Genomic DNA, 12,650 nt, shown 5'->3' with positions numbered 1-12,650 from the left:
TGAATTTGTACTTGCAGAATTACATTTTATTTTCCTCAAAAACTGCATGAATCTATGTAAGATTCTATGAATCTTTTTTTTTAGATTAGAATTAGTCTGAACATTGCAACACAGACAGTATCACACAGGGCACCTCACACCTAAATGCATTATCTGGGCTGACATGACAGCAATTGTTAAAGTTCACTTGAGAATGTAACCTTAAAAAGTTCTGCAATTTACATATGAAAGAACTGAAACCAACATGTTCATTTTAAAAGATGAGAGACTTAACAAACAATCCAGGTCTTTTTCAATATGTGATTTCAGTCACATCACACTGTACATAAGTATCATCTTATACTCCACAACCACCTGATGAAGGAGCTGCACTCCAAAAGCTAGTGCTTCCAAAAAAAACCTGTTGGACTATAACCTGGTGTTGTGTGATTTTTAACTTTGTACACCCCAGTCCAACACTGATATCTCCAAATCTAAATTAATGGTCACCATGGATGAGTTTGACTGAAAGGTCTGTTTTCATGCTGTACATCTCTATGGCTCCATGACTCTAAAACTGAGCTAAATCCAGTCCATTATGAGTAAGGCTCAGGGAGGATTGTTTCTTGGCACTGCAGTGACGTCATAAAACAGCATCATCCAGCCCAAGCGATCTGTTCCTTTTCTCTTTAAATGTGGGGAACTGAGAATATCCCATCTCCAAATGCATCCCACCCTGTTCATTCTGGGTATACCAGGATCGAGAGTCATAGAGATGTACAGCATGGAAACAGACCCTTTGGTCCAACCTGTCCATGCCAACCAGATATCCCAACCCAATCTAGTCCCACCTGCCAGCACCCGGCCCATATCCCTCCAAACCCTTCCTATTCATATACCCATCATATACCCATCCAAATGCCTCTTAAATGTTGCAATTGTACCAGCCTCCACCACATCATCTGACAGCTCATTCCATACACATACCACCCTCTGCGTGAAAAAGTGGGAATCCCTGTTTCAAAATGCATTCACACAAACGTATAGTTTGGTGAACAATATTGGTGAGTTACAAGCATAAAAAGTTGTGTGAGAACCTAAGCTACAACAATTACAGAATTGTGGCTCAAAATTGGGTGGGAACTAGGTAGTTGTTATTCAAATTTAGAAAAAAGGAAGACAGCTGGAGTGGCCGTACCGATTTAAAACTGTAGATTTTTCTCCAAAGATTAAATTGGGTTTGATGTTTCAAGTGAACTATTTTACTGTCGAACAACTTCAGCTGACCATCAGTGAATGAACAGAAAAGATCCCACATAATGGTTTTTAAAGATCGACTGCAGACCCCAAATCCCAGTTGGCTCCACTCTCAGCTCAGGAGACCTCAACAATTCCACGTTATCCAAAGAAACGTTTTCCTGTCTATTGTGGGACCAAAATTCCTGCTTTAAATAACAACAAAAAAACAAAGTATTTATAAAGTGGTTCCTTGTTTTCCTGCTGATTGCAGGATCTTGCTGGACACACACTGGTTATTGTGAAATAACAAAGAGGTTATTTCAAAAAGAACTAACTTGTCTTAGTGATATCCAAAGACTCAATGTACTTTTGTCAATAGTAAGCAAATTGGACAATTATCCAGAATTCCAACAATTGAATCTGGGCAGGAGATGATTAAAATCATTAAAAACAGATTGCAACAGTCAGAATGAAACCGGTTCAGTGCTAGATTTTGATTGGCTACAATAGCAGAATCCAATCACAGCATTTGCTGAATTTGCTGTTGGCAGGGTTGATATAGAAGCAGACCTTTCCACACAGGGAGCAGGCAAATGGCCTCTCCCCCCATGAACTTGCTGGTGTGCAGACAGATCAGATGACTGCCTGAATTCACTTCTGCAATGAGTGCACCTAAATGGACTTGTGTTAGTGTGAGCAGGTCAATGTTGAGGCAGATCCCCAGAACTTTAATAGCACTTACCATAGTCTAGGTGTTAGAAATGTCTCTTCCCCATGTGTTTCAGCAAGTTGAATGAATTAATGAAGCCCTTCTCACACAGAGCAGGTGAACAGCCTCTCCCCAGCGTGCACTTGCTGATGTATCTACAGTATGGACAATTGTCTGAACTCCTTACAGTCAGAAACAGAGTAATGTATAATGGAGAACAAAGAAATGACTAATAAACTAAATTCAAATTTTGCTTTGTATTCTCAAAGGATGACATGAATAATGTACCAGAGAGAATGGGGAACACAGGGTTTAGAATGAGGGAAGAATTAAAACAAATCTGAATTAGTAAAGAAATGGCATTGGAGAAACCGATGGGATTCAAGGCTGATAAATTTCCACAGCCCGATAATCTACATGCCGGACTACTTGAGGAAGTGGCCCTAGAAATAGAGCATCATCTTCCAAGATTATTTAGACTCTGGAAAAGTTCCTACAGATTTGAGGGTAGCTAATGTATCTCCACTGTTTAAAAAAGGGAGAGAGAGAGATAACAGAATTACAGACAAGTGAGTCTGATATAGGCATTGGGAAATGCATTATCAAGGGTTTTACAGCAGAACACTTAGAAAATAGTGGTAGAATCTGACAGTCAGCATGGATTTACAATCTATTGAAAATTCTAGGAGAGAGGTGGAGAGTACAGTTAATAAATGGAGTTTTCAGATTTATTAGTAAGGGTATTGAATACAAGATCAAGGAGATGATGCGAACTTGTGCAAGGCACTTGTTAGATCACAGCTGAGTATTGTGGGTGGCATATAACAGAAAAGATCTGACTTCAGTGGAGAGACTCTACAGGGATTTAAAGAATGGTTCCAGGAATGAAAAACTTCCGCACAGATTCAAGCAGCTTGGATTGTTCTCACAGAGAAGGTGACAGAGGAGATTTGATGCATGTTTTCAAAATCATGAGCTGGACAAAGCAAGTATGGAGCTGTTCCTGCTCATGCAAGGACAAAGAATAAGAAGGCATCAATTTAAAGTGATAAGAAAATGAAGCAAGTGTGATTTGGGAACTTCTCTTTCAAACAGCAGGCATTATGGAATGCATTGGCTGGAAATGTGGTGGAGGTAGGTTCAGTTGAGGCATTCAGAAGGCATTAGATGATTATTTTTGTGAAAATGGTATACAGGAATATGGGAAAAGGAAGTGACTGGCACTAGGTAATAGAACCAAGGCAGGCATGAGGGACCGAATGGCCCCATTTTTTTTGTGACAATTCGGTTATTCTGTAATTTCCATTTTAAATATAAATTTAGATTGTGCCTCCTAGCGCTATTCTCTTCCACAAGAAAAAATAAATAAATTCTCCATTCACTCTACCAGGTTCCTCTGGATACTCTCTTGAGATTACCTCTCCACCTTAGTCCTGAAGAGACACTCAACATTCCGTAAAATTGCTGGAAAAGCTCATCAGGTCTGGCAGCATCTGTGGAGAGAAATCAGAGTTAATGTCACTAAAGAGTTAGTGACTCTTCCTCAGAACTGTTCAACATGGATGCCTGTGCATTCACGCTAGCTGAAGAGGTGGCTTGTCAACAGAGGAGGTACAAATACTTTGCAGGTTGGTCCAAACACGCTTTAGTCACCTTCTTTGTCGGGATCCTGATGTTTATGCTGATTTCTCGTTTACCCGCTGCTACTCACACCTAGCATCGACTCCGCCGCGGCCTCTCCTACAGAGGCATAGAATGCAAATCTCTCCAGTGCCTACAAACTGACTGTGCATGCTCAGCTCTCTACCCCCCAGTTAGATGGGACGCTGCTGGAATACTGAGCGGGTCTTACAGCTAATCAAGCAGTCAAAGAGGGACTGATCCCACCCTCCCGCATTGGCTGGAAGACGTCAGTGTTAAACTCCATGAGAAAACTGGAGCCTTCTGTTTGTACCTTTGAACAGTTCAAATCCTGTGGGAGTGGAGCAAATATATCAATGTTTGTTACTGAAATGGGGGAACATAATGACACAGTGCACAAATAATTCAAAGGCTGATTTTGGATGAGTTCATGATGAACTCAAACATTTCACTAAGACCTGAGCACCATGTTCTAATATGAGGTAAAGGCAATACAGAATCCAGAAAACACTCCCAAGAATTGATACAGTAATGAGCCGCACCACTTAGTGATTGGAGATCAGAGAGAAAGTGAGGTCTGCAGATGCTGGAGATCAGAGCTGAAAATGTGTTGTTGGAAAAGCGCAGCAGGTCAGGCAGCATCCAAGGAACAGGAAATTCGACGTTTCAGGCATAAGTCCTTCTTCATAAGCCATTCCTGAAGAAGTGCTTATGCCCGAAACGTCGAATTTCCTGTTCCTTGTATGCTGCCAGATTGGAGATCAGAGACAGAGTATGCTGGAGAAACTCTGCAGAAACTCAGAATTCTGAAGAACAATCATACCCAACTGGAAACGTTATATTTCCACAGATGCTGCCAGACCTGCTGAGTTTTTTCCAGTTTCTCTGTGGTTTGTTTCAGAACTACCAGCATCAACAATATTTTGCTTTTATTGGTGATACTAGGTTTTTTGCTTTGGAGAAGGAAAAGCTACTATGAGAAAAAGTTCTGTGGAAGTTATAAATCAGAATGAAAATCAGATTGCTGTGTAAACTTAGCAGAGCTGGCAGCAACTTGTGGAGAGAAAACAGCAATAACCTTGTGGGTCCAGTAATCCTTCTTGAACCCGAGATGTTAACTCTGCTTTCTCTCCACAAATTTAAAGATGAAATTTAATTTAGATGTTGAGAATCACAAGATTCAGATCTCCAGTACCAACAGATCTTTGAGTTTACTTGCCTCATCCACGTTTTCCAGACTTTTCACTAAAATGTACCTCAACAGCAGATAGCTTTAACTAAAGACAGGATAACATTCTAATTTCCATTCTGTGATGGGTTTTTCCTGTGTCTTTTATTCTAAGAGGAGCACTGTGTTGTGCCTGCCACACGGTGTGTTTTAACTCCTTTATCGAGCAAAAGAACTGCAAGTCGACTCTTAATAATAATAATAAACAATATTAATTTATTTGAACAATTAATATTATAACAACAGAATACTTTATAAACTAATGATTTACACCACAAATCTATCTTGTGTTTCACTTTAATTCTGGATGATCACATATCACCACAATAGATCTTGTTCTCGATTCATGTGCTGATGATTGTCTGGTCTTCCCTCGGTGGTCCCAGGGGTGTCTTCTCTTCGCGGTGGTTGGTCTCGGGTTACTGCTTTACTGTTCACTAATAGATCGATCAGGATCGATCGATCGGACCCAAACAGGCGTTGGCATCTCGATGACAGGGTGGTCCTTAGGCATCCATTCCTGGGGGTGCTAGGAGCACAAAGCCCCCTCCAAATAAGCATGTGAGGGGCCCCCGTGTCAGGTGCCCACCCCGATGTTTCCAATCACCCTGAGCACGGTGTTCTGGTTGACTCTATTCAAACCTAAATTTGGATGTGTACTGTGTGGTCTGCAGCTACCAGGTCAATTGCAAACGGTTTGTAGCTGCAGCCTGTCTAGATTCTGCAGTATGTTTATTAGCACAGTCACTTTGGTCAAGGGTTGACTCAGTTTCCCAGCATGCCTCAGTTTTCATCAAATCTTTGTAAGTCCATAATAAATTCATCATTTTGGCTCATCTGGCCACAATTCCAATAATTACAATTCTCTGTCAGAAGCCCTGAAGGAACTTTACTGTCAGTCACAGAGCTATACAGCATTGAAACAGACCCTTCTGTCCAACTCGTCCAAGCCGACTAGATATCCTAAACTGATCCATTCCCATTTTCCAGCACTCATAACTCTCTAAATCCATCCTAATCACTTGCCATCCTTTTGAATGTTGTAATTGTACCCATGTCCACCATTTCCTTTGGCAGCTCGTTCCATAGACACACCAACCTCTGCGTGAAGAAGTTGCCCCTTTAAAGGTCCCTTTTAAATCTTTCCTCTCTCAGCTTAAACCTATGCCCCCTAGTTTTGGACTCTCTTACCCTGGGAAAAAGATCTTGGCTATACATGCCTCCTCATGATTTAATAAACCTCTATAAGGCCATTCCTCAGCCTCCATGCTCCAAGAACAAAAGCCCTAGCCTATTCGGTCTCTCCCTATAGCTCCATCTGTCTAATCCCAGCAACATCTTTGTAAATCTTTTCTGAACTTTATCAAATTTAATGTCTTTCCTGTAACAGGGAGACCAGAATTAAACCCAGTTTTCTAAAAGTGGCCTGACCAATGTCTTGCAAATCACCCCCAACACGATATTCCAACTCCCATACTCAATGCAGTGACCAATAAAGGAATTTTTATCAAATGGCTTCTTCACTACTTGCAACTCCACTTTCAAGGAACTATGCACCTGTATTCCTAGGTCCTTTTGTTCAGCAATACTCCCAGGGCCCTACCATTAACTGTATAAGTCCTGCCTTGATTTGCCCAAGCAAAATACAACACCTCACACTTATCTAAATTAAACTCCATCTGCCTCTTCTCAGCCTATCAGCTCATCTGATTAAGGTCTCCTTGTACACTGAGATAACCATCTGCACTGTCCACTACACCACCAATTTTGGTGTCATCTGCAAACTTACTAACCATATCTCCTGTATTCACATTCAAATAATTTATATACATAATGAAAAGCAGTGAACCCAGTACCAATCTTTGCTGCATACCGCTGGTCACAGGCCTCCAATGTGAAAAACAACCCTCCACCACCATCTTCAAGCCAATTTTGTATTCATTTGGCTAACTCCTTTTGGATTCCAGGTGATCTAACCTTGCTAACCAGTCTACCATGCGGAACATTGTCGAATGCCTTGCTGAATTCCACATAGCTGTCAACTAGCTCTCTGTCTCAATCAAATGTCTTTGTCACTCCCTCAAAAAAATGCAAATTATTATTTAGTATTCACATTATATGGTATCTGTAGCTCAGAGGGTGAAGTACTGGCAATCAGTTCTGACATCAACTCTGAAATCTTCCATTCTCAGGCATTTTATTTTGAAAAGCAACAAATGGGATGAAACCAAATCTTTAAAAGGCAAAGTCTGCCAATCAAATTGTCACCACATTGTCAGTGGGATGAGTTAACTTCTCTGCATGATTGCAAATGTTGAAATAAACATTCAACAACTTCACATAAGTCGTACATTAATACATTTTTTTCCAATTCCTTTGGGTGCTTTCTCAGCGTTGATATTTCGTGATTTGGAGATGCCGGTGTTGGACTGGGTTGTACAAAGTTAAAAATCACACAACACCAGGTTATAGTCCAACAGGTTCCAATTAAACCTGTTGGACTATAACCTGGTGTTGTGTGATTTTTTAACTTTGATATTTCTTGTCTGTCTTCAAGAGCCTTTCCAAATGGTTGTAATGTAATTGCAGAAAAAGTAAAAAGGTTTGCCTTTCACAGGGATACAAAGCTTCTTAGACTAAGAATTTTAAAAAAGGTTGGGGTTTATAAGTTTGAGAGATCCAGACTATAACCTCAAAACTGAAGCTTATCTTTTTGGAATCAAACATTTTCCCACCTTTTCCAATTCTACATGTATTTTGTAAATCATATATGGAGACTTATTTTCACTCAGTAATGAATTAGAAAGTACACATAGATAATGCTATAACAGATAAAATGTTATAACATTTCATTGTTCTCAGCACAGAAGCTGGTCACATTTTAAACTAAACATCAATTATAAACTCACAAAAATCGAAATTGTTGGAGAAACACCACAGGTCTGGCAGTACCTGTGGACAGAAAACAAATGTTTTGAGTCCAGTGACCCTTCTTCAAAACTGCAGACTTGAAACATTAACTCTGCTTTCTTTCTACAAATACTGCCAAACCTGATGAACTTCTCTAGCAGTTTCTAGTTGTGTGTGTGTGTTTAGATGTCCAACATGGTGGCTCAGTGGTTAGCACTGTCACAGTGTCAAGGACCTGGGTTTGATTCCAGCCTTGGACAACTGTCTCTGTAGAGTTTGCACATTCTCCCTATTTCCTCCCACAGTCCAAGATGTGCAGGTTAGGTGAACTGGACATGCTAAATTGCCCGTAATATTCAGGGATGGGTAGATTAGGTCCATTAGGAGAAAGTGAGGACTGCAGATGCTGGAAATCAAAGTCGAAGAGCATGGTGCTGGAAGAGCACAGCCAGTCAGGCAGCATCCAAGGACAGGAGAATCAACATTTCAAGCATAAGCTCTTCATCAGTGACCCAAGGGTGTGTGTGTGTGTGGGGGAGGGGGGGGGCTACGGTAGAGAACACAATAGGTAAATGAAGCTGGAGGTGAAGGTGATAGGTCGGAAAGGAGGGAGGAGCAGGTAGGTGGGAAGGAAGATAGACAGGTAGGACAGGTTAAGGGAGCGCGGCGGGGGGGGGGTAAGAATGAGTAAACGGGTGAAACTCACATTCATCCTGTATGATTGGAAGGTCCCAAGGTGGAAGAAGAGACATTCTTCTTCCAGACATCGGGTGGTGGTTAAGTGTTTGGTGGTGGAGGAAACCTAGGATCTGCATGTCCTTGGTGGAGGGGAAGGGGAAGTAAAAGTGTTCCGCCACAGGGTGATGAGGTGGTTTTGTGCTTGTGGCCAGATGTTTTCTGAAGCTTTTCGCAAGTAGGTGTCCTGTCTCCCCAGTGTAAAGAAAACCACATCTCTGACGGATGCAGAAGGCTCCTTTAGAGCTGTGGACAGAGATTGGGGGAGGAGTGTGGGCTGGTGGGGATAGTGGACCTAACAAAGGAGTCACGGAGGGAATGGTCTTTACGGAGTGCAAATAGAAGTGGGGAGGGAAATCTATCCCTGGTGTTGGGGTCATTTAGGTCCATTAGCCAGGGGAAATACAGAGCAACAGGGTAGGGGAATTGGTCTGGGTGGGTTACTCTTCGGAGGGTTGATGTGGACTTGTTGGGCCAAGTGGCCCGATTCCACATTGTAAGGATTGCATGATCATTAGTTCTTTGTTTTATTCCAATTATAAACTTCTTTTGTAGCTGGTGTATGGAGAAGATCCTGTCCACTGTTGATCTGTCAGCACAGGAAGCACATAGTCCTTCTGGATGCACTAGCTCTGTAAATAACTGGAATCGTTTAAACATGACCCTGGGGAAGGTCTTGTCTGTGACACTTAGGAATGACATGCCTCGGTCATTGTTGCAATCTCCTCTGTCTCTGTTTTCATAGCTTGTGACAATTTTTGCATCATGCATGTCGTATGGAACAGATCCTATATCCCAACAGGAGGAGGAGGAAGAACTTAGATGCAGCCGTACATGTGACTTTCTGTGTTTGAAGTGTCGGGCTGTGATTCCATCCTCACCGACGGCCTTTCTGCTTGCTTGGCAATCCACAGCTTTTTCCAGGTCGGGTGATGAAGGTTCTGCATCCAAGTCAACCACAATAAGAAGCTGCAGGAGTGTGTGAAATGGAGACAGAACTTTATCTGTGTCACAGGAGTACAGTTCAAAGGAGTGCTTAATGCAGTGGGGCATCTACTTACTTTCATCAGTGAGAATTTTATCATCTCCTGATCTCAAGGGGCTAACTTTAATGCTGGTTGGACCAAGTATTCTCTTGATCCCAACAAATGTAGGACATAGATTTCTACTGTCACAGGCAATTTGATTCCTTGACAAAGGTAATTGATCCAGTGTTTCTTTACACAGTATCTCCCTTTCTTTTTGTATGAAAGTCGCAGCTACTTTCAAATGATTCCATGTTGTAGATTTTGGGTTTACGTTGTATATCAGGCAGGCTTTGCTTTTTGCTTTAATGACAGATGCCATCTCTGCTCAGCTGGTCTCAGACCAGTCTTTTCCAAGGGTTCTATCTTGACCAAGTGTAGTTGCTGCTGGGTCATAAATGTTTGAATTTTGCACCTCCCAAACTTTATTAAAGTCAATGTTGAGTTACAAAGCATTTATTGCCAACTTGGAAAACATAGCAAAGTTTTTTTTTGCTTCTGATCATTTAATTTCAAAACGTGAAGGATGTGTAAGTTTGTAAGAATTATCAGCAAAAATTTATCAGCACTTTTTAATTGGAGATGCTCTTCAATGAAACCTTTCAGATTTTTAGATTTGCACCAAAGATAAATTTTGGATTGAAGTAAAAGCTCAAATTTATTATAATCAAGTTCCTATCAGGAGTTCTTAAATTAAGTGAATAGATCACAGGTGGTGTTTTTTAAGGGATATTGCAACCCCAAAAATCAGGAGCATATCTAAAATATTCAACTAAAGCCAGTTACCAAGTTGTCACAGTCAACAGAAACCCATCAAATATTGTCATATGATCAAACCTGAATGTGATTAACAACAGAGGTCAAACTCTTCTGACGCTTATGAATTCGCTGATGTGTCAACAGATTGGATGACCGTGTGAATCCCTTCCCACAAGTGGAGCAGATGAATGGCCTTTCCCCAGTGTGAACTCGCTTGTGTACGTTGAGGTCAGAAGCAGACCTGAACCTCTTTCCACAGGCAATGCAGCTGAATTGCTTCTCCCCAGTGTGAACTCGCTTATGTGACCAAAGGCCAGATGAATGAGTGAATCCTTTCCCACAATCAGGGCAGATGAATGGCTTCTCTCCAGTGTGAACTCTCTGGTGTGCAGTGAGGTCAGAAGACTGCCTGAAACCCTTTCCACAGTAAGAGCAGCTAAACAGCATCTCTCCATTATGAATTCGCTGATGTAACATGAGACTGGCTGACTGGGTGAATCCCTTCCCACATTCTGAACAGGTGAATGGTCTCTCTCCAGTGTGAGTGCGTAAGTGTGCGGTGAGGGTAGATGATTGCCTGAAATTCCTTCCACAGTGGGTGCAATTGAATGGCTTCTCCTCAGTGTGAATTCGCTGGTGTACAGCCAGGTTTGCTGACTGTGTGAATCCCATCCCACACTCAGAGCAGATGAATGGCTTCTCCCCAGTGTGAACTCTCTGGTGTGCATTGAGGTTGGATGAAGACCTGAACCTCTTCCCACAGTGACTGCAACTGAATGGCATCTCCTCGGTGTGAATTCTCTGGTGTAACATGAGGCTGGCTGACTGAGTAAATCCCTTCCCACACATTGAGCAAGTGAATGGCCTCTGTGCAGGATTTTCATGCTGATGTGACATCAGGTCAGCTGAAGGCTTCAACCTCTTTCTGTGGGAAGTGCCATTGAATAGCCTCTTCCCAGTGTGAATTTGCTGATGTGACTGGAGGCTGGATGACTGAGCAAATCTCTTCCCACATACTGAGCAGGTAAACGGCTTCTCCCCAGTGTGAATTCGCTGGTGTGCAGTGAGGGTGGATGACTGTCTGAACCTTTTTCCACAATAACTGCACTTGAATGGTCTCTCCTCAGTGTGAATTCGCTGATGTAACATGAGGCTGGCTGACTTGGCAAACCCCTTTCCACACATGGAGCAGATGAATGGCCTGTCCCCAGTGTGACTGCGCCGATGGGTTTCCAGCAGGCATGGATAATCAAATCCTTTGCCACAGTCCTCACACTTCCATGGTTTCTGTCCAGTGCCTACCCCAATGTGACTGCGTCGATGATATTCCAACCTGGATGGGAATCTGAATCTCTTCCCGCAGTTTTCACATTTCCAAGGTCTCTCCATGTTGTTGGCGTCCTTGTATCTTTCCAGGTTTAATGGTAAGTTCAAAACTTGTTCAGGTATGCAACATGTTTCTAAACACAGTGAATGATGTGATAGTCTTTGGGCTGTATGATTAATTAAAGCTCTTTACACAGTCAGTGGAAAGTGAGAGTGGACGACTCTCACTCAAGGGATTGAGAGCGTCTCGATACTTTCCTAGTCACACCGATGTGTGAAATCTTTTCCCACAGACAGCCTTTCTCCTTCCAAATTCAAAGGCGGATCTTAATCAGGTTTTTGAATCCAGTGACCCTGTCGTGTTTCGAATTGGTTTTCCTGTGTTTCCTCCCCTTGACACCCTGTAAAGGAGCAGTTGAAAAAATTCGTGACTATATGCACAGGAAAGAAATTCAGAGCAGACAACTCTGGCTGATTGCTTTCATTGTCGCCCTAAAGCTGCAAACCCCACTTCTCTTGTGCTATACATGGGATTCCTTTACCAAGATGGCTGCCGGCCGGGGTTGCCTGGATAACCCGAGCACTCCCAGTGAAGGATCACCGCCTCCTGCAAGATGGCTGTTACTGTACACCCTCCCCCTCCCCGGGGCCTGTCACCACCCTTGGTGTAAATACGGGGCCGAGTGGCTCTTATTCGTGGCCACAGGTGTTGATAAAGTCGCCAGGCCCCATTGCGGCGGCTTCCATTCCTACCCGGTCTCACATTCTTCCCCCGCCGCCCGAACCGTCCGCTCCTCCTCAGACTGGCCCCAGGAATGATACGGAGCATGCTCAGAGCTCAGCGCGCTTCTGCACGTGCGCACTAGGCTCCTGTGGCCAGTGACTGGGGACTATCTGCAGCGCGAGACCGACGAGGGGAAACCAGGGGTCGCTGCGACGTGTCAATGGAGCTGCATAGTGGCAAAGTCGTTGGTCCTGCTGCCAGGGACCCGGGTTCGATTCCAGCCGGGGGTGACTCCCTATGTCTGCGTAGGTTTCCTCCCATAGTCCAAAGATGTGCAGATTAGGTTGATCGGTCATGTTAAAGTAGCCCCAGGGT

General features: G+C 42.9%; 1 protein-coding gene across 2 annotated transcripts; it reads right to left on the bottom strand.

Moving 5' to 3' along the window:
* Window positions 1–10,223: 10,223 nt before the first annotated feature.
* On the bottom strand, window positions 10,224–12,359 carry LOC132836266 (zinc finger protein 229-like). Of its 2 annotated transcripts, none has more exons than XM_060855632.1 (2): window positions 12,305–12,359; window positions 10,224–11,952 (listed from the first exon to the last, which is right to left on the bottom strand). In XM_060855632.1, the coding sequence occupies exon 2, from the start codon at window positions 11,612–11,614 to the stop codon at window positions 10,298–10,300; it is 1,317 nt and encodes a 438-aa protein (XP_060711615.1). In that variant the 5' UTR covers window positions 11,615–11,952; window positions 12,305–12,359; the 3' UTR covers window positions 10,224–10,297. The 2 variants fall into 2 exon arrangements, with proteins under 2 accessions (XP_060711615.1, XP_060711616.1); XM_060855633.1 differs by having other exon boundaries at window positions 12,315–12,336.
* Window positions 12,360–12,650: the final 291 nt, after the last annotated feature.

The sequence above is a fragment of the Hemiscyllium ocellatum genome, chromosome 46, assembly GCF_020745735.1.
Source record: "Hemiscyllium ocellatum isolate sHemOce1 chromosome 46, sHemOce1.pat.X.cur, whole genome shotgun sequence".
NCBI lineage: Eukaryota > Metazoa > Chordata > Chondrichthyes > Orectolobiformes > Hemiscylliidae > Hemiscyllium > Hemiscyllium ocellatum.
Note: the sequence above shows the minus strand (reverse complement) of the source record. Positions and strands in the feature narration are given on the sequence as shown.